The following is a 23,599-nucleotide window of genomic DNA, read 5'->3' on the forward strand; positions in this document are numbered from 1 at the left end:
GACCTAACATAAGAAAAGGTAAGCCCACTTTGAGATATAAATACTTTTATCTGAGTCCTACATATATCACTTTTAAACAAATATTATGACACACAGAAAAGGGCTGAGGTTAAGGGGGGTGTGGAATGTTCTATCAGGAGAGTAAAAATGTTAGCAGAACCAGATTGAGATACAACCCACCTGCTGGAAGTACTGGGTGGAAATTTGAAATTACTAAAATTAATATGTTAAATGCTTTGGTAGGAAAGGAGGACAACATTCAATGCAAATGCTAGAAAATGAAACAAAAAAACCACGACATAGATGAAAATGCCTTTGATGGGCCTATCGGCAGACCTGACACAACTGAAAATTAAATTAATAGACAATATATGAATTACCCAAACTGAAACACAAAGAAAAAAATTGTGTGTGCTGGGGGTTGGGGGAGTGAAAACCACAGAACAGGCACCTAAGAACAAGTACTAACATCAAATGACATAACACATGTGAAACTGAAACCCCAGAAAAAGTTTAAAGCACCAATCAGGATAAATGCAAAAAATAAATACATACAAAAATAGATAAACATAAATAAACAAGTGAACAAACCAAACTTAATCATATCATGTTCAAACTAATAAAGAATAAAGAGAAAATAAAGATAAAATCTTGAGGACAACCAAAAATGTGACATATTGTATACATACATAGAAACAAAGATAAAATTAAATTAAGACATCTTGTCAGAAAATATGCAAGCCAAGAGACAATGATTTTTTAAACTGCTGAAAGAAACAAAACTGTCAACCCTTCTATACTCACAAAAAAATCTTTCAAAAATGAAAAAAATATTTTTAATGATATAAGCATGGAAGAATTATCAGTAAATGTATACAAAATAGAGCAAAGGAAGTTCCTTAAGGCCAAAAGAATATGATACTACACGGAAAAGAAGTGCCACATAAAGAAATGGAGGACAATGGAAATGGTAGAAATGAAGGTATAGGTAATATTATTTTTAAGTTTTTAATTGCTCTAAAAATAACTGACTGCCCTGGCTGGTGTGGCTCAGTGGATTCAGCACCAGACTGTGAAGCAAAGGGTCGCCGGTTTGATTCCCAGTCAGGGCACATGCCTGGGTTGAGGGCCAGGTCCCCAGTGGGGGGTGGGCAAGAGGCAACCACACACTGATGTTTCTCTTCCTCTCTTTCTCCTTCCCCTTCCCTCTCTCTAAAAGTGTGTAAGTAAAATCTTTAAAAAAAAATTGACTAAAGCAAAAACAGTAACACTGTATTCTGCCTCTGTAAATTATGGAAAGAAAAAAAAGAACACAAAAACTACCAGTATCAAGAATGAAAGAGAGGTTTAATCACTGCAGAACCCACAGACATTTAAAGGAATAATGGAGTACCACAAACAACTCTATACACATCTCAGATTAAGTACCAATTCCTTAAAAACCACAAACTACTGAAACTACTCAAGAATAAACAGAGGACCAATATATCCTGTATCTATCAGAGAAGTTTATTTATAGTTAAAAAGCTTTCAAACAAAAGAAAACTTTCTGTGGTATAATAAAAAGCCACTTGGAAGAAAGCTGCTACTTCTGCCTAGGTTTCACTTACTGTATAAGACAGAAATGCTATTCAAAAGATAAATGCTGAACCTGCCTGACTTTATTATACTTAGAAAAAAATATTAAGCTGTATTTAAAAAATTAACATCAAGAAAGTAAGTACTTGAGCGAAATTAATTCTAAATTTAGAAATTAGAAATTTCTCACCCATTAGACTGCCCAATAAATAACATTTATATACTGAGGTGACCAAAAAGTCCATTTTGTTTTTTCTATAAAATAAAAGACACATTTTTCATTTTCACCAATAACTTTATTGTTTTGGATATTTTGAGTATTTGACTCTCTCCCACATGGCACAATGTTGATTGTTTTCAATATCTAGATTTGATTGCTATCAACTTCAAATTGTCTACCTGACCATGGAGCATCGTCCAGTCAGAAATCTAACATGGAACTTCGTAAACCACTTTTGACACATTCAATAATCAGTCACAGCACCTTCTCCACACACTGCATAAATCTTTTTTGCATTTCAGTTGCGTCTTTACCTTCCTCGAATAACACAGCACAATATGCCAAAAATGTTGCGTATTTTCTTCCACCTTCAATATTATAATGGCTACACAAAAATTCACTAATTTTGATAAGCTTTTAAAAATATGCACACTGATATGACAGCTGTCACAATACAATCTAACAAAATTGTTTTGAATGAAGTTAAAGACAACTAAGCACTACTACAGCCATGTTATGGAAAAAAAACAACTTTTTGGCCAACTCAATAATAATCTTGAGTATAATATTTATAGTGCCTATTTTATTTTTAAGATTTTATTTACCTGTTTTTAGAGAAAGGGAAAGGGAGGGAGAAAAAGAGGGAGAGAAACATTAATGTGAGAGAGAAACATGGATTGACTGCACCTCCTACCAGGGACTGAACCCGCCAACCCAGGCATGTGCCACCAACTGGAATGGAACTGGAAACATTTTGTTTTGCCTGATGATGCCCAACCGAGACACACCAGTTTAGGGTCACAATGTTTGTTTAAGATAGCTAAAGTGTAGTAACTATATATCCAAAATATTTCCACTTAAAAAATTAGTTGAATCTTTGACAGTCTAAATGCCTCTGCAAATTATATCATATGGAAAGGTTACTTTTCCAAGGTACCAAATGTTTGAGGTTTTACTGATTTCAGAATTTTTAAGTCAATTAAATTTATTTTCATTACTCACTAGACGAACTAAATCCAGGCCAGTGAAATACATAATGTCTCTGTCAAAATAAAACCACCCTGCAATTTTACTTAGGATTAGATATTTTTATAGCCAATAAACATAAAATCCAAAATCTCAATTTATTTCTTGATAACATGCCAATAATTACTGATGTATACATTGAATTAAAATATTTTCAAAAAACCACACCAACAATATTTTCTACTATATAAACCTTTAAGGTATAAAATAAGACAAAATTTACCTCAGACACCGGTTTTTGTTCCTTAGTGGGAGGAGCTTCACTTTTTAATCTTGAAAACAAAATAGGTATTGAATATTTTATAATTACAATGGAAAAATATTATACAGTTCTTCTTGCATGCTTAAAATAATTAAAATATAAATTTAAATAATGTACATTTTATACTATAATAGTAAATGACATCTGTAAATTTGTTAAAAAAACAAAATGCATTTAATAAAAATAATAAACAGCAGATTCAATAAATGTGCTTAACAAATAAATAGATATGTATTTCCTTTTCTAAATATGTGAGCACTTAAGAAATGTTTCAATGCTAAGTACAATTTAAACAGCGATGGACAAAGGCTTGACTTGGGGTGATATAAACACACAATACAATGTATATGTGTTGTAGAATTGTGCCCTTGAAACCTGGATAATTTTGTTAACCAATGTCACCTCAATAAATTCAATTAAAAATATATATAAAATAAAGTCAACAATATAACACATTGGTAAAAGTTTAAAAAAAACACTCTTTAAAAAATAAAAGTAGGCTATATGGTTAATATATGTAAGATGCAGCAGTACTAACTATAACAGGACTTAAAAACTGACAGAATATATTTTGTCTGTGGTGAAATTCAATATGATAATCCCATTTCAGTATCTATTACAATTAACCTAGAGATGACAAAATCAGAAATTTAGAATTTTGGAGGATATATTCTTTTAAAAATCTTCATAAACATAGTTCAAATATTAACTATACAATTTTTAAACTTCTTGAATTCTAAACTATACTAATTATAACTTATTACATTAACAAAGGCATGTCATTTATAAAATCTTTTTAAAAAATCAATTCAATATAACACCTAGCTTTTCCAAAATATTTTGTTTCAGATGTTGATGACTAAATATTATTTGCTAACATTATATCTATATCTATCTATCTATCTATCTATCTATATATATATATATATTTTTGGCCTCACCTGAGGACATTTTCTCATTCTTTTTAGAGAGAGAGGGAGAGAGCAAAACATTAAGTGAATCTTTCCCATATGTGCCTGGACCAGGGACTGAACCCACAGGCTAGGTATACGCCCTGAACAGAACTGATCCAACAGTTTTCACTTACAGAACAATGCTACAACCAACTGCCCCACACTGGTGAGGGCGCTAATATTATATATTAACCTTAATTTTAATCTACATAATTACAATGCTTACCTGATCTGAAATGCCATTAATACAGAGTTGAGTATTTCATAACATTGTGAAGGTTTAATAGCTATACTTAAGTATTAACACATTTAACATTAGTAACAACTATACTAACTTAAATTTCATAAACAAATGAAAATATATAGGATACAATGTCAACCATGCTAAAAGCTTTTTTCATAGTATTTGAAATATGGAATTGGCAAATGCCCCTCCCTCTTCTTTATCTATTCTCTGAGGGTAAATTTAAAAAATTGTGACTATAAAATACTAACGCCTTATTAAATATTAATAATTTAACTGTATAAAATTACTTATTTACTTGTTATTACTTAAAATTGCAAAAAATTTAAAAGAGCATGTCATGGTTTGCATAAGTACTATATTGGTAGTATATTAAAATAATCAGAACTAATTTACTAAACAAATTAAAATGAATAAAACTTGCATAAAAATTTAAAAAATGCACAAAGTCGATCATTGTTGGTTAAAGATTTGTAATTCTCTCAAGTATTTAATTGTGAATAATATTCATAAAGATGAAATAATGTGAAGTATACAGTACAATGTCACTGTTTTAAAAACTTTACATGGGAAAATAATAGTTTTAAGAATAACATGTGTAAAGTAGTAAGAAAACATGAAAATGAGTCTGATGAAACAAAATGTACATACTGGATTAATGAAGTTTTAAAATAAGCTTGTAAATTGTATTTGGCTTTTATTTCTAAGCATTTAATCACCTTATACTCAGTCTGAAAAACTGAAACAAATTGGTCACAAAACAGATAAAAAAATATTTTATAAAAGCATTTTCCTTTTCAGCCCACTGTTGAAAATATTACCAAAGACCTTGTATTCTTATAAAATATTATCATGCTAACCATTTTCAGATATAGCTATTCTAATAAATTGATTTTACACAGCAATGAAAATGAAAGCTATTAAGCTTGTGCTACTATTATTGCATTTCAACTGGAGAAATTGAGTCTTCATAATATCTCTGCAATAGAAGTTGGTAACAAAGGTTTTTATTACTCTTTATTTACTGGCTAAGAAACTGATAAATGATAATTAAATAATTGAAATAACTAGCATTAAGAGGTCTATCAAGATAGGGATGTCAATTTTGTTTGGACTTTAATCATACTGGTATTGTCTGTAAGGAACAGAACTGTAATAACCAGTGAAAACATTTAAAAAGTGTAAAAAAATTAAACACTATATAAAATTGAATTGAGTTATCACATTTATCACTAAAATGTACACTATGTTTTTATAACTACAAAAGCATACTTTAAGATTAACAAATTATAATATACTATGAATACATTAACTTTTGAAAAAGAAAAAATATTTTTACCTGTAATTCTTATTCATTAAAGATACCTGCTGAAATAGTCATCACCTGAGATACTCAATTTGCTTGGCAGAAGACAGTGAAATTTGCTAAGCTCAAAGTTCTGAGCTAACGACTTGCCATTACACAATTTTACTTTTTACCTTTGAATGTTATAATAGTTTTTCTAGAAAAACATAGTACAGCATTTAAAACAAACACTATTTAAGATTTCAGTGTAAAGAGAGCAGAAGGACTCACTGATAATCAATTTCAAAAACAAACCATTAGAGATCAAGATTGCAAGTAAGTCATTTTTCTTCTGTGTAAAAACCTGCTGAAATAGATTTTTCTGCTATATTTCTTAAGAACAATCCTTTCCCTCTGAAATTTAAAATGAGTAAGTGTTGCTACTTGCATTTTTCTCCAGGTCAGATGACCAATTCATGGATACATGTAAAATGAATATTTTGGGTCAATTACTTTAGTGTGTTCTTTTGAAGATTCATTTACACTATAAACATACCATAGGATGGGGAGAGGAGCTATAGAAGAAAAATGTTCAGATTCATTTCATCCAGGACCCATTCTTTCTTTCCAATAACACTGAAAAGCCAAAAATTTCAATGCTGATTTTCAAAATTTAATTTTCAACCTAAGAATATTTGTACACATACTATAAAAAAGCTGGAAAGAGGCTGTACAACAAGCCAGTAGTAGTAAAGTCATCAGTTCTCAATACCTTCCACTTAGACATTCAGAATAAAATTTAAGACACTAATCATCATACTAATAAATAACAATAAAACATCTAGTGTACCATTACTGATCATATACTGGGTTGCACATATTTTAGGTAGTATGCTAAGAGTTCTAGTCGAAAGTTAAGACACAATCCCTCCTTTCAAGAAGTTCACTGTCAAAGAAACATACTGAAGGAAATGTTTACAGAACTGTGAAAGGTACTAGAAAAAAGACATCTACATGACTCAGTGGCTATATAAAGAAAGGACCAAATCACTGTGAAAGTGAGATGCAAGAAGGCAGTGAAGACACTACAGTGAACTTGGCTTGCACCAAGAGTTACCAAACAGGGGAAGGGGATTCAAGACAGAGCAAAGGCAAAGGAATACAAAATAGGATGGTAATGATATGAAACCCTGAGTGATCTCATACGATTGGTATGCAGGGAACAAGGAAGAATAACTTGAAGACACAATTGAAGAGACAGCAGGAGCTACTTCAGGAAAAGTCTTGACGGCCATGCTAAAATGTTTATGCTAAGAACTTTGTTCTAAGAACTATTAACATAGGAAAGTATGATCAGATTTGTGCAACAGGAAAAGGATGGTATTAGAAAAGGCTCTAGTCAGAGTGCTGATTAGAGACAGTTAATGCCTGTCTGAGGTAAAGCAGCAGCAATGTCATGGAGAAGAGAAAGTTTAGGCAGATGATAAACAAGGTACAACTAACAGAATGTAAGTACCAACTGGATAAATGAAAATGGGAAAGGCAAATATGAGCCTCCGAGTGCCTGCCTTGAGTCAGGGTAATGCTATTAACCAAGACAGAAAGTTCAAGTGGATACAAAATTTTAAAAAAATAAATAAATAAATAATTTAAAATATTTACCATTCAGAGCTGCTCAGTTTTGTACATCTCATCCTTAGGTACAATTCCAACCATCACTTCTATACAAATAACCCCAAAATGATCATCCAGAGCATGACCCCTCCAAGGACAAATAAATATTTTCTTAGATTCAAAGGTCCTAAAGATCTCATATTAAAGAATCTACTTAACCTTAACTTGTACTTCCTAAACTTATTTAACTATGGAAATGTCCCCCCCCAACGACAACTTATAAACTGACATTTGGTCTATAAAACAGCTTGAAAACACTCACTCAGTTACCTCCTTTTATAAAAATGTAATAAATTGTAAGAGTATTTGTAGACAGTTAAATGTGCTGAGGAACAATGTGAACAATTTAATTTTCTCAAGGTCAGAAAGCATCCTTGTTTCTGTTACTAGAGATAAAATATGTGGCATTCTGAATTTATCTTCTCAAAAGAACATGTAGGTATAACCATAATGAATAACAGAATCTCAGAACTCTAGAAGAAGTCAGCATTCACATTTACAAATAGGAAACTAAGGCTCCAAGGACACTACCCTTGGTTTTCCTCCCATAACATTAGCCACTCTTTTTCAGTTTCCTTTGCTAATTCTTCATCTCCCCAACCTTTTATTGTCAGGTGTGCCAGAGCTCACTCAGTCTGTAGACCTTGTACTCTCTCTCTACTGTACACCTTGGGGATCTCATACAGTCCCACGAGTTATGAGTTTTTTTTTTAACTGAATCTTTTTTAATTTTGGGACAATTGTATATGCATATGCAGCTGTAAGAAATACAGAGATTTCGTGTACCTTTATTCAGTTCCCCCAATAACATCTTACAAAATTATACTACAGTATCATAACGAGGATACTGACAGTGATTCAGAACACAGACCTTATTCGAATTTCAGCCTTATCCGCATTCATTCCAATGACAATTTAAAATTTAAAATTTTATTTACAGCCTAGAATACTCCCGTAAATTCAAAGAGGTTAATGACAATGACATCTCCACTTGAATTTTTAATAAGTATCTCAAACTAAAACTTGTTGCAAAATCAAAGTCCTCATCTTCCCTCCCTAATCTACTCCTCCCAAGTCTTTCCTATTTTGGTTAATATCAATGCCATCTTTCCAGTTGTTCAGACCAGTAACTGTGGAATCATTCTTAATACTTTCACACTTCACATCCAAATCATCAATGAATTCAAAATATATCCAAAGTCAAACCTCATATAATCTACAGTGCTAGCACCTTAGCTTGAGGACCCATCATCTCCTTCCTGGATTATTATAACAGTGTCTGTCCCTAATTACCGAATTTTTCTAACTGTAAGACGCACCGGACCATAAGATGCACCTAGGTTTTAGAGGAAAATCGGAAAAATATTTCTGAAGCAAAAAATGTGGTAAAACATTTAATAACATAAATAACATAGGCCACCCTCCCCCTACTCCCCGCAACAGCGAGCCAAGTAAACTACATTCGGACTATAAGAGGCACCCCCATTTTCCTCCCAAATTGGGCAGGGGAGTGTGTCTTACAGTCCGAAAAATGAAGGGAGCTCCTTGATTCTGCCCTTGTTCTTCTACAGTTAAATCGTCAAGACAGCAGCTAGAGTAGTAATATAAACACTTTTCTATATTTAAGGTTTTATTGTTGATTGTGAATTTTACTGAGGTACAAAACACTCCTCTACTCAAAATGCTCTAATGGTTTCTTATCTCATATTAAAAGCCAAATGGCTTAAAATGATTTATAAGATCCTACATCACCCACATTACTTTGCAGGCCCCGTCTCCTACTAGTTTCCCTCTTGTTCAATCAATGGCACCCAAACCAAGTCTCTTTGCAGTTCTTCCTCCAGGTCATTACCCAAATTTCATCTCATGAGGCCTTCCCTGACCACCAAATTTTAAATGGCAGCATAAAAACTCTCAATCTGTATTTTTATCCCCCCTCCTTAACTTCATTTTTCTCCATAGTATTGCCCACCACCGAATATATTATACTTTTAATTATTTTTTATTATCTACCTTTCCACTAAAACATAAGTCCCATGAGGACAGAGAATTTAGTTCATTTCTCTAGCACCTACAACAGAGCCAGGCACAAAGTAGATGCTCAAGAAAGAGTCACGAATAAATAAACGAGGCCCAAAGAGGTGAAGTATTTTACCAAAATGTGACAAAATAGGGTAAGCATCCGTGTCTCTGTGGTTTAGGAGTCACTGTTTCTAAGAATGGTGATGGACTCAAACTGACCCAATCTCACTTTTTATTCAGGCATAACCAAAAGCACACATGCATGAAATAGCAATTTCTGATCAGGTAAATAAACTATTTAGAATAACCTGATCAGATCAGACTCAAGCTAAAACTTATTAGCACCAAATTAAAATTCCACCAACTGTCTACAATAAGCAAGTTTTATACTAAGCATCTTAAGTGTTTAATTTAAACCAATTTTTAAAAAAGTTATAAGTGACAGAACTTTAAGTCTGAACAAGACAATGAGCTTGATCATACTATAAAATAATGTTCTATGGAAAAATACAAAGCAGTACTCCTATACTGTTATATAAAGAATGTTATTTATCCTATTTCTGAACTATAACCAAGGTAAAACAAATACCTATAAGTAAAAAAGGAACTTATTTTAACAATGGAAAGATGCTTCTGGGCAAAATTTTAAAATATTTTAAAAAATTGTGCGGAAAAGTGAATGACAAATTTTTCCTAGAAACAGATAAGTAAATAAAGAATAGTATATCACCATCCACCTATAAGCCACTTTCAGAGCTTTTGAAAATCATTAATTTACAGTAGCAATTAATTTGGAAGTTTAAAATGTATGGGTTGAGCTCCTTTTTATAATTTTTTGTTTTGAAGTAATTTCAGATTTATAGGAAAGTTGCAAGAATAGTACCAAGAACTCCTGTATTCCCTTCACCCATGTTTCCTAATAGTTAACATTTTCCCACATTTACTTAATCATTCTTTCTCTCTTCATATCAGTATGTGTCTATTTACTATTATTTTTTGAGCCATTTGAAAGTAAGTTACAGACAAAATAGCCCTTTATTCCCTAAATACCTGTGAATGTTTCTTAAAAGAATATCATATGAAGGACCCATGGACATGAACAACAGTGTGGGAACTGACTATGGAAGTGGAAGGCAGGCTGGGTGGAGGAAGGGATGAAGGGGGGGAAATGTTGGACAACTATAGTAGCATAAACAATAAAATATTAAAACAAAAATATTTCAGCAAAAAATAAAAAAGATTTCTGTGCTTGCTTAAAGCAAATGTTAAACAGTCTAGGTCTCAAACGTTTTAAAACTGGAAGTAAATTCTTCCAGGCAATTTGCTTTTCTAGAGCTCTTTTATGAAGTTACATTCAAACAGTTGTAGAAATCAAAATGAAAACTTAAATAATGTATTAAGAGTTTGGATCCTTTAGAATTAGTTATTCTATTTCTAAGATTCTTTCCTATAAAAACAATCAGCTAAGCCAGCAAAGACACACATAAAAGAATGTTTATCTCAGCATAACTTATAATTTTGAAAAACAGAAAATAAGCTAAATGGTCTACAACTGGTATATGTAATAACACCCGATTTTTAAAAAGATATTACCAAATTGTTGACTGTTAAGAATAAATGTTCAAGTTATAATGTTAAGTTGAAAAGAGAGAGAAATTTGTATATGAAAACTATTCATAGAAAATACTGAATGGAAATATACCAAGAGTGGTTATCTGGTAAAACAAAACAAAAAAAACCCCACTAATGGATTAAAATTTCTTGATAATTAATTGCAAGGAACACCTTTCATAAACTCATCTAAACTGACTTTGAGTCTGTTTCAAAGAAAAATAGTTCTAATTTTAGAGTAAAAAGCACTACTGAGCAATTACTTTCAGAGTCTGTCTATCCTTATAGCAACTAAGATCACAAAAGGTGTTTTGCCTGTCTTGAAAATTCAAGAAATTGGGATAGTATAAATAGTGACCTACCAATTGTGCTGAAGGGAAAAATGGAAGATGCTCTAAGTAGATACAGTTGTTAATCAGCAGGTCAAATAATAAGGCTTCCCAAAACAAAGCAATAACCTATTTATATAGTAAAATCTATAAAATTCATATGAAATTATTTATTAATGAATAATTCCTGAGACATTTAAACAATACAATTTTAAAAGAAAAAATAACTTCAAAACTGTTTAGTGATTTAACTGCAATATAATTAAAATTTTTAAATGTCAATTTTAAAAAATATTCATGTATATGTGAAAAAAAAATATATAAAAGAAACAAATACATTACTGGCTCCCGTATTTTTTTTAATGTTACCCTTTACCCAAAGGAACTACATTAATGACTAAGTAGATAGTATGTGTTAACCAGACAGATATGTAACTTTAAAACTTGTTTTATGATCTGCAAGAGGTTTTGTTAATCCTTTACATCTTAGAACTCATGATTATTAAGATAATGTAATAATAATCTTGAAGTAGTCAGAGGATACAATAATGCCTAATGGTCTAAACAACAGCCAAATTAAAAAGTTCTAAGTAGGTTGCTATAGAGAATCTGTAGAGAACTACAGGAAATCTCTTGGAAGTCTTAAAACAAAGCAAACACTAAACAGTGTTAAAGGATAGAAAAGAATATAAAAACAGACATCATAAAATCAGTAAATTTGGAGAACATAAAGCAATCAAAATTAATTTATTAAAAATAAAAAATCTGAGAATCAGTATTGTTGAAAAACTGTAGAGCTAGAATTGTGTAATATTTTTTAAATGACAGTAAAAATAACTGGAATTTTGGAACATAATTGTGGAGACCTGTTGTTCCAAGGACATGAAAATAACCATGGTTTTATAACAACCAGAGCTTTTATATTCCTTGGACTACATTCATGCTAGGGGAAGATTAAAGGGCAGCAGCCAAAATGACTAAATTTCAACTTGAACGTTGAAGCATTGATTTGAAGGGCTTTTCTTGGCCAGAAATGACCCACAAGCTTAAGATCAAGAGCCAAAGTCCCCAGTGGAAATTTGTGCTCAATTTGGTGGGCTTTGAGACAGACCACCTCAGGCTAAATTAGCATCAACCTTATGGGAGGCCAGCCATGACATATGGCAGTCTCCCCAAGATCTGATTTCTTGAGACCACAACCTAGAGCAGGTCCCACTGTGAAATTATTCACATTCCTTGGAAAGAGAGAACAGGCATCAGTTGTGTCCATCGAAGGGGGACACTGTCCAGGTGTACCCTGGACATTTTTTGAAATCTCTGGGCTGCTTCTGCATCTGAAAAATAAGAAAAATAGCACAATGACAGACAGCAAATGAAGAAAAAGACAATCATTGGGCCTAAACACTTATAAGAAATTAAGAAAGCAGACAAAACAGAAAAAAGACAAACAGCCATATCATTTGGAATGTATTATTCTAAAGGCAAGTACAGCAGTGAAAAACAAATTATTTTAAGCAAAGTAAGAAATGACTACAGCAACAAAAGTTATTTTGGAAAAAGCCAACTGGAGAAAACAACATATGTTAAGATATGTCAACCTGACACAAAGATAAGGTGGAATAAGAATCTAGTCCCATTTGAAGCTGAAAAAAGCTGAATAATGAGAGCTAGTGTCATGAACTTGGCTGCTTAACTGCCTTTGTGTAAGAAAACATCTCAGAACTTTGAACTTAGGAAATTCCAACTTGTCTTGAACCAGGTCACGAGCTCCATAGAGCAGGAACCTATTTCAACAAGCAGCTTTAAAAAAAAACAAAACAAAATACTTTAATATTTTTTCATTTCTATTAATGATACATTTCAAAATGCAGTAGTCCTAAAGTCCATCAAAGTAAAATGCACTGAATAAAAATTAAACTTACTCAGAAAGATGTGCAGAAGTTGGGATACAAACAGAAACTGAAATTAGAAAAAAAGTTTTATATTTAAAACAGTATATGAAATATGATGAGAATAATGATTTCATACAGAACCCATATTGTGACTGACCAAAAATATTGAAATAAATATCAAAAACCAAAGTAACACAATTATATATACACGTACCTTTCTCTACTACAACTTGGCAAGTATGAGTTTCATGCTGACTCAAGTGCGTAGCCATATTATCTAAGCCAGAAACATCAGCTAGGAAATCACAATTAAGGCACACTAGAGTAATGCCCCTATTAAAAAAAAAAGCAAACAGTATAAAAGAAAAAGGTTTTTTTATCTTTTATGAAAATCTATGTAAGTTCAATAGTTATTTTTCTATAATTTGCTTTTTTGTGTCAAACTGTCAATCCTATTTTTGTTATATAAACTTGGTATAATAAAATTGATTCTCTAGAAAACAACATAGCCATATTCAAATTATGCTAACATTTATTTACAGAAACTATTCTTTATTTTATCAACTTTTACTTCTCAGACCATTTGCTAAAAGCTGGGAGTCAAGAGACCTACAGCCCAGTGTTGTTTCCACCAACAACTTGTGTCACTTCAACCAGTCACAATCCACCTGTGCATCTGCCCATCTGCAATGTAAAGCAATAGTATTCACTCACTCAATATATATTTACTAAGACTATCCTTATACACACTATGCTAGTATTGTACTATACTGTGAATACAAATGAAAAATAAAAAAGTCTGTGCTCTAACAAAGCTTACATCTAGTGTTTTACTTAGGTGAGAAAAAAATTACAACAGAAATATTAAGGCTTAAAATATACAGATCATGATGTAGCCATCATTATGTACTATGTGTTAAAAGTTTTCTATCTATTATTTTGTTTGATTCTCATAACTACCCAAGGTGTTATTATTCTCATTTAACAGTGAATTAATTAAAGTAGTTAATTCACTATAAAGTCCAACACTTGAGTTCCTCAGCATCCCTGCATTGTACACTGGCCCACTTGCTGGAGCCTGAACTACTTGTTTCCTCACCAAACACTGAGTGCTGTACTTCTTAAATGAAATATGTAATGATTATAAATTTTCAAAAAGCCTAGGAAACATTTTTTTTTGCATTTAGGAATAGTTTTTATACTCATTAGATGAAACTATGTAGCATTTGCTATTTGAAATATTTAAACATAAATGGCATATTCTAGTATGTAACACTGGCCTTAAGATTCTCATTAAATGTGTTTAAAACTTTGATTTTTAGTTGAAAGATATTTTAAAATATTAAGCCTGCAATAGTATGTAAATGTTTCAGAAAACTTAGAAAGCCACTATCTGTTTAATTTATTATATTTGTAAGAGTGAAAAACTTGGGAACTTGTTGGGTAAAGCATGTGAAGTGCTGTTTAAAAGTAAAAATATATATGTTAAATGTAAAAATGATGTTAAGTTGTTTAAAGGAAACTGAATTGCAAATAAGACTGTTTAAAAACCTTAGTCTATCAACTTAAATAAACTTTATCAAACATTAATTAAAGGCCCTCATCAAAAGTGATTGAAATGTACTTGATTTCTAAATGAAATACTTTTAAGTTAAACTAAAAAACTTAAGGAAAATTAAGACATAAATACGTAACTTTAATGATTAACTACATAATCTTATCCATTAACAAACTGCCCTCGCAGACACTCAAAGTGGTCTTAATGGTAAGTAGGGGCTAAATGCCTGTTCTACTGGATATAGTTAATTGGACAGGGGTAGAATGCCCAAATCAAGCCTTTTCTAAACAGGGATTTGTAACTGGGATTTATAATAAAATTTCTTAATCTGGAAAAATGTAGAAGGCTGGAATACTATATTTGGGTCATCAACAGAGAATGCTGGTGGGCACAGAGAAAGGAAAATGGAACCCAAGTCTAGAGTATATAATAAAGATAAGATCATCCTGCTTTTAGCAGGTTAGACTAGAGAGAAGCCATGTCAGTAACTAATGGTTTTCTGTTTCCCTTGTTTGTTCTGGCTGTACCTCCTGCTTTTACAGGTCCATAAGATTCTTTAAAATCCTGCTAAAATATTGTTTTTCCTTAGGTTAAAAAAATCATGTAATGCCATCACTATTACTGTCAATTTAACAAAGGATACTTTTACTTTTTTATACTTTTGAAATTCACGCATCTGTAACTCACCCTACTGTCGAAGGTGAGAGGAAGGATATCTTCAATTCAACCTTCCTTCTGTATCACCTGATTTAATATAAAACATCCAAGGTTCTCCAGTGCCCTCCAAATTAAGCCTAAACTCCTTAGCCTTATTATTTTCATCTCTAAGCTCAAAACTATTGCCCCAGACTTCAAACTTACTATATAAACTCCACGCTCCACTCATTTACTACTAGCTATTTAAATCTGTGTGCCTTTCACTTTTTCATTTCTGTACCTTTATTCGTGCTATTTCTTCCAACTTGAAAGCTGCTGATAGAAGTTGCTGTGCCTCTTCTATCAATCGGTATAAACAATATTCATGCTTTAAAGCTAAGTACAACACCTATCCGGATTATTCCAAGTAATCTCTCCCTTTGAAATAAATAACCCCTGTTGCACTTATTAAAATCTTCCTTGCATTATTAGTTATTTAAGTTCACCTATATCTCCCACACAATGAAGTGTACATTACCTGAAGATTGGTTCTAAGACTTCACCACTTTCATCTCTACAGGAGTTGTACACTATGTACATGACAGATGCATAACACTGAGCTAAATAATGAATATTCCTTTTCAATAAAGAATTACAAGAACCACTGTTCTATACAATTGTAAGTATGCTATATTCCATTCACAGAATTGACCAATTTTTAACTTAATATGTATTCAAATTGAGAAAAACCTCAGATCCTTAAAATAATGTAACTCACTTTAAAACAGAACAGTTAAGCTTGACAACAGAGAGATAAAAATCACCCCTCCAAAAAAGTCAAACTAAAATCTTATCTTTTGAATGTAAGACTATTTTAATTTTTCTAAAACTTTTAAATAAAGGCAACATCTAATAGTTTACTCCATTTCACTGAATTCAGTAAACATTTTAAAACTAGCCCTAAAATACTTTCTAAAGTCAATCAAATTTTATTTCCCTGTGACCTACTGGTCCAACATCATAGATGGGACCTACTGTCCACATAAATGATTTTCAACACATACTTTAATTTAATTTATTCAACAAATATTTACTGAGTGCACTAATCAATGTTTGATGTAGACAAAAATCCACACCACACACATTCTAGTAGGAGGACACAGAAAATAAACAAAAAAAGTAAAGTATACAGTATATCAGATGAGGAAAGATGATCTAGAGAAAAATTAAGCAAATGAAAGGAGAAAGGGAGTGCTGGAGTGAAGTACAGGGGAAAGGACACAATTTTAAATTTTTGTTCTCATTTTACAGCCTAAATGCATGATGATTTCATATTGACATCACTTTGTACCACTGAAACAAATTCAGCAAGAGAATATAGGCTAGTCATACCAGTAATCTAAGGATACAATGAATGAAACTATCAATATATAACATCCAGTAGCAATCACTTAGATTTCCAAATGGGACACCCCAACATCAGGTTAAAAAAAAAGTTATAACAGACCACAGTGAGTTACCACTTCACACCTACTAGGGTAGCTATAATCAAACAGAGATAACAAATGTAGGCAAAGGTGTGGAGGAACTGCCAGTAAAAATATAAAATAGTTGAGGTACTTTGTAAAACAGCCTGGAAGATTCTCAAACACTCAGCACAGTTAACATATAAGACACGCTTGGACAAAAACTTGTACAGAAATGTTCACAGCTGCATTATTTATAATGGCCTCAAAATTAAAATAACCTAATGGATAAAAAAAAACTATGGTATAGCCATACAACAGATTATTATTTAGCAACAAAAAATGAAGTAGTGATATATGCTACAACACAGATAAAGTGGAAAACATACTAAACAGATGAAGCCAATTACAAAGAATCACATATTACATAATTCTATTTAGATGAAATGTCCAGAATAGGCAAACCTATACAAACAGAAGATTAGTGGTTACTTAGGGATGGAGGAGTTGGAAGGAAATGGGGATGACCAAATGGGTACAAGTTTCTTTTTGGACTGATGAAAATGTACTGATTTTAACTGTGGTGGTGCCTGCACAACTCAGTGAAATACTAAAAACTATCAACTGTACAATTTAAGTGTGTGAACTGCATGGTATATGGACTACATCTCATTAAGGATTATTTAAAAATTTAAGTCATACCATTTTTCAACAGAAAGACTTAAAAAAATCAATTAATTACCTGAGATTTTCTGAATGCTTCTTAAAAATACAAAACCTTTTACTTGGACGGTTACTGTGAAAGCTGGAGAGACAAAACAGATTCTATTAATTGTATTCTACAATAGTCATACTAATTTATAGCTGTATTTCAAGTCCATACTGAAGTTTCTAGTTATGATTAAAAGATCATGATGCAAATTAAATGTGTCATCCCTGTGTAATTCAATATTTTATTTTATATTCTATTTTACCTATTTATTTTCTAATGACACAATTTGCCTAAGCATATGCTTATATTAACAGTAATTTCATTGTTGCATAAAAGGAAATAGTTTTATTAGAAAATAAAGCACAAATTAATTTAGTATTTAAGAGTTGAAAACAATTTTAATTTTTTTGCTAATATTTTTGTTATAATATGAACAACTGTCAAGAATAATCATTATGCCCTGGCAGGATGGCTCAGTTGGTTGGAGCATCATCCCGTATACCAAAAAGGTTTCGGGTTTGATTCTAGGTCAGGGCACATACCTAGGTTGCAGGTTGCATCCTTGGTTGGAGTGCATACAGGAGGCAACTGACAGCTGTTTTTCTCTCACCTTTCCTCTCTCTCTCAAATCAATAAAAACATATCCTCAGGTGAGGATAAAAAAAAGGACAATCAGTATTTTTTAAATCATTTTCCAATCTTAATGTGCTCATGTGGGGGAAGAGGGATAGAATCTAAATGATTTTAGAAGTAAATAGTACTCAGCTAAATGCCACTGCTTACCATCTATAAAATCAAACATTTAGAGAGTTCTCTGCAATTACTAGTAGAGGTAATTTAAAAAAATAAAGCAGAACCACTAATTGAGCTTTGTAACCAGTTACAGCTTTTATAAAGCCTTTTAAATCTGGTAAGGAATATTTCCCTACACTACAAAGACAGCATTAGTCTAACACAATATAAAAGTGGAGCCATGGATTTAAAATCAGCATCACCTGGGAGCTCAATTAGAAAAGCAAAATCTTGTGTCCTCCCTCCCTCAATCCTACTGAACCAATCTCTGGCAGTGGGGCCCAGAAATGTCTTTTAACAAGCCTTTTCAGTAATTCTTATGCAAGCAAAAATTTGAGAAGCAGTAGCCCTAGATTGCATACAAAACACCCTCAGTCCCAGAGTAGCCAACTAACCAGGTCACTCTCAGATATAAGGTAACTATCAACAGCACAGCATGTATGTATGAGAAAAGAAATAACTGAATATAATCCCCAGAAAATATCCTCGGAAAATTTCTAATAGTCGTTTCTTCAATCAGGGGATAACTTCTATTCAAGAGCTTATAAATTCAAGACATTGCCACAAAAATAATTAAATAGTATTTTTAAAAGAAAACATCACAGGGCTGGTAAACATTAAAATTATATGCAAAAATTTAAGCACACAACTGTTTCCTCAGAGGAATGAGTCCCGAATTTTATGACTGCTGAAGAATGTGAACCAAACTAAGTTATTAAAAAAATAACCCTATTTCTTTTCTTAAACTCAGACTGTTTTGGTTCATATATCTATTTAGTAAGAGAATAGAAGGGAAAAACTTATACTTTGGGGCCTTTATGATATCTTCCATTTCTGTCTGTAACTTGTACCTTATTAAAACATTGGTACTTTTAAAATTTCAATCATCTGAACCCAGTTTTAATCAAGTTCTCTATCTATTAAAAAAGACTTAGCCCTGGCCAGGTGGCTGAGTTGGTTGGAACGTCGTCCCATACACCAAAAGGTTGCAGGTTCGATTCTGACAGGGCATGTGCCTAGGTTGTGGTTCCAGACCTGGCTGAAGCACATACAGGAGGCAACCAACTCATGTTTCTCTCTCCCCAACTCCCTATCTAAAATCAATAAACATATCCTCAGGTGAGGATAAAAAAACAAACTTATACAGCTTCTTGATTTGTATTTATACAGAAATTGCACACTTACAGTTTTCTGTATTTTAAGAATGAATCTCTTGCTAACAAATAAAAACTACCCTTCTTCCAAATAGCTCTAGATGAAGTTAACAATATAGGAATAAATTTAAAGAAAAGAAGGAAAAGGTTAGGATTTTAATTACAACATAGTGAAAACATAACATTAAAATCTAGGTTTTAAAAATTCTCCACCTGGTTATACGACTATGTAATTACCCAAATTCATTAAGCTCTTCCCTAAGAACACGTAAATTTTATTGTGTATAAATTATACCTCAATAAGACTACAGGGAAAAAACTCCTTTTGTATTTTCTTAATGATGCTTTTATTCAGTGTAAGAATTTTACTTCCAAAGAAATACAAAGGGAAAAACTTCCTAAATATCCAACAACATAGATGGTATACCTACTATATTTAAAGACACTAGTCTAGAGGCTAATGATACTGGGTTTCCAAAAAGTTCATTTGGTTTTTTCTGCAAGATGGCTCTATTAGCACTTTGTCTTTAACTTCATTTGAAACAATTCTGTAAGATTTTATCATGATACCTGATGGACAAAAATCTTACCAAAATTGGTGAATTTTTGTGTAGCCATTTTAACATTGAAGATGGAAGAAAATACACGTTTTGCATATTATGCTTTATTATTTCAAGAAAGGTAAACACGCAATTGAAATGCAAAAAAAAATTGTGCAGTGCGTATAGAGAAGGTGCTGTGACTGATCAAATGTGTCAAAAGTGGTTTGCGAAGTTTCATGATGGAGATCTCTCACTGGACGATGCTCCACAGGTAGACCAGTGGAAGTTCATAGCAATAAAATCTAGACATTAATTGAGAATAATCAACATTATACCACATGGGAGATAGCGAACATACTTAAAATATCCAAATCAGTACATTTACTGGTGAAAATGAAAAATATGTCTTTTAGTTTATGGAAAAAAAATAACTTTTTAGCCAACCCAATACAATAGGAAAGAAGGCAAACTGTCTGCTTTAGAGTTCAGACTTGAACTGTGTGGGGATGGAAGGAGTCAAACAGAAGCTGGCACAAAATAAATGCCTAATAAATATTTGTTAAACGAGTGAATACATATTCATAAATAATTATCACAAGCTAAACACCAATAGTGACACATAACAAGTTCTGTACTTTCAAGTACAGAAGAAGCAAGCTACCATTTAGTTCATTTCAGTTAAGAAGGTCCCTACTGCCTTGCTGCAAAGAGGCTGAGAGAGGAATTTTCAAGAAAATAGGAGTTAAAGGGGCTGAAAAAGTAGTTAGAAACTAGATATTAAAAGTTTTACATTCTTAGAAAATTTGAACCTCATCCTATTAAAATCAGGAAGGCAAAGGGTGTTAGGCCAAAAAAAGTGACCTTACAGAATATGCCTACTCAAGCAACATAAGAAAGACTGGAAAAAGGCGGGTAGGTGGGGAGTACAGGAGACCAGCTAGGATGCTATCACAATTAGCCAACTGTCCTAGTGATTATTATTTAGAGCCAACCAATCTACATAAAATATATAATAAACTCAAGCATATCTTTAAAAATTCAGTACTCTGTCTTATTTATTTTATAGGAATAATTATACAAACAATTTTTTCCTTGGAAATTTTAAAAGTCACCCTTGTAAACCTAAATGAAATATTATTTATAGGACACCTTCTCTTACTTCTTCTTTAAAGAATTCATTTTAACCTCCTCTATATTCTCATGGTCATTCTCATGGTTTATAACATTAAGCTAGGTAAATATATCTTTCCTACTAAATTGTGAAAATCAAAGGCAAGGACTTTATCCACAATACCTAATATTGACAGCTTAGAAAAAAATAATAGATATAATTACTTGAATGCCTCCTAAGTGCAAATCATATTATTAATCACTTTAATTTAAAATTTTCTGGAATAATCACAGTAACTTTCTTTTTAAAAAAAGGAAACTGGGAGTCAAGCAACTTGCCCAAATCATAAAGGTAATTAATAAATAAATGGTGCCCTGGCTGGGTAGCTCAGTTGGTTAGAATGTTGTCCCCATATGCCAGGTTGGCAGGTTTGATCCCCAGTCTGGGCACATACAAGAATCAACCAATGAATGCCTAGATAAGTGGAACAACAAATCTCTCTCTCTCTCTCTGAAAGGTAAAAGTGTACCTTTTGAGGTTAAGTTACCAGCAAAGAAAATGTAAAGAGGCAAGAAATGTTGAAGGAAGAAAAGGCAATGAAACCGAGGAGCACTCAAAAGGGAAGAAAAATTGTGGTAACAGTTCAACAGAAGCTGAGGAGAACAGTTTCAAAAGTGAGTGACAACAATATCAAAACTCTGAAGTCATGAAGTAGTAAGAATTTTAAAAAATGAGTAAGTGTGGTACATAAGTACTTGACAGATAATCTTTAAAGTGGTAGGGGTTTGTTGGCAGGTGGGGATGACACTCAAATTTATGAGTAAAGAAATAAATCACAAATAAGCTAGTAACAAACTTCTTACAAATGTAAAATGATAAGAAAACGACAAGAAATAAAAAATGTAGGTAGTAGGGACAAATCTCCTTCATCTTAAAAAAAATGCCTGAAAATGTTTGTAAGCAAAAGAAACCTGGTTGAGAGGAGAGATGAAGCAGCAAGTTAACTGAATAAGTTTGTGGAAGAACCAGAGAAGAAAAGAGAAAGAGTTAACTTTGAGTGGAGCATCACTGACTTCTAAGATCAATGTGTGGATGAAGGTAACAGGAAAAATATTGATGTTGAAGGGACTGATTAAAAGGATGACCTTCTACTGAATAGTTTGTAGACCACATTAACAACTAATATTAAAATACAATAAAACCTTTAGCATACTGAAGAAGGTTTAAATAGGTTCTGTACATAAAGAGGTATAACCCAACTGAAGTTAAAAATCACAAAGTTAAAGTGAGAGTTGATTGAATCAAGTACCGTTTTGGTAGCCTAGAGCTGAGCATAAAGTTTGGAAGAGGAAGCCTTTGTGCCTGGTGAACATGACTAAAGGTGACAGATTCTATAACTATAACAAACAACAACAACAATGCAGCAATCCAAATAGATGACCCTGAGGGTGAGGTTGACTATAAAGCTAGACAAGTATTGCTGGACTTTAGAAAAAAGTCACAGCCCTGAAAGTAATAGGAAGTAGGAATTCAAAAGAAAGAAACAGTGTATATGGTAAGATGAAAATGGTACACAGTAAGAAAGAGGGTACAATAGCTTAAAAGTTAATGTGAAATGTGGGCATAAAAGAAGTCAGGGTACCATAAGTTACACTAAATCAAGGTGGGAAAATTGTGGAAGAGGTACTGAAGCCATCAAGAAAAGTGGGAGAAGGGTTTTCAGGAACTACTATAAAGGACACATGGACAAAACCAAGGGGGAGGCAAGAAAATACAGACAACTGTAATTGAACAACAATAAAATAATCTAAATTAAAAATAATAATAATACATAAAAAAAGAAGAGTGGGAGAATCCTTGAAAGGAGTAGCTGATAACCAGAAAGTAACAAAAAGGTCATGTTATGATCCACAAGAAAATCACTTTTATTAAACTTTAATTCTACTTTTAAAACTAATGAAACCACCTCACTCTGAATAATCAACCCAGTTTATATCTAAATGACATTTTTACTATTTATTTTTTAAAATTAGAAATCCACCCTGAAAGATGCTTCTACTAATCAGGTACAAATGAAAGTAAAGTGGGCAGTGAAGGCTTTCTCTGCATAGAGTCAATACTAGGCACTCAAATAATCTAAGCTGAGTGAATTAATGAAACATATTTCACCAATGGCATTTTAAAAAGAATAGTCTGTCATTTTATTGACTAAATGGAAGGATAAAGAGCTTGATAGACAGATGGAAAGAGAGAGGGAGAAAAAGACTCAAAATAAGTTCCTAGCACCACTGAAAATCTCAGAGTCTCTCAAAGTGACTGCTTTGAAGAGAATAATACTCATGAGATTGCATGTATTTGTTTGGTGAATATATGTAAATCATTTAAATTCTTATCTTTAAAAATAACCAATTTTGAAAATTCCATAGGAAAAATAATTCCCATAGGAAATCTATTTCCCTATCAGACCTATTCTAATTTCTTTAGTCTAAATGCTCTTATAATTCTAGTTACAGTAATTATATGAGTTACTTT

At 32.2% G+C, this 23,599-nt stretch overlaps 1 protein-coding gene across 2 annotated transcripts in view; it reads right to left on the reverse strand.

Moving 5' to 3' along the window:
* The window catches only part of ZNF280D (zinc finger protein 280D), a 92,095-nt gene that overhangs the window by 17,868 nt on the left and 50,628 nt on the right, over positions 1–23,599 (reverse strand). For both annotated transcript variants that reach the window (XM_045822724.1, XM_045822725.1), the window contains exons 15-18: positions 17,499–17,561; positions 13,311–13,429; positions 13,127–13,163; positions 3,048–3,096 (exon numbers count right to left, since the gene is read on the reverse strand). In XM_045822724.1, coding sequence (XP_045678680.1) covers positions 3,048–3,096; positions 13,127–13,163; positions 13,311–13,429; positions 17,499–17,561 — 268 coding nt within the window. The remainder of the gene's footprint in view (positions 1–3,047; positions 3,097–13,126; positions 13,164–13,310; positions 13,430–17,498; positions 17,562–23,599) is intronic.

This window comes from Phyllostomus hastatus, unplaced genomic scaffold (assembly GCF_019186645.2).
Source record: "Phyllostomus hastatus isolate PE091 unplaced genomic scaffold, TTU_PhHast_1.1 phas_scaffold_501, whole genome shotgun sequence".
In the NCBI taxonomy this organism is placed as follows: domain Eukaryota; kingdom Metazoa; phylum Chordata; class Mammalia; order Chiroptera; family Phyllostomidae; genus Phyllostomus; species Phyllostomus hastatus.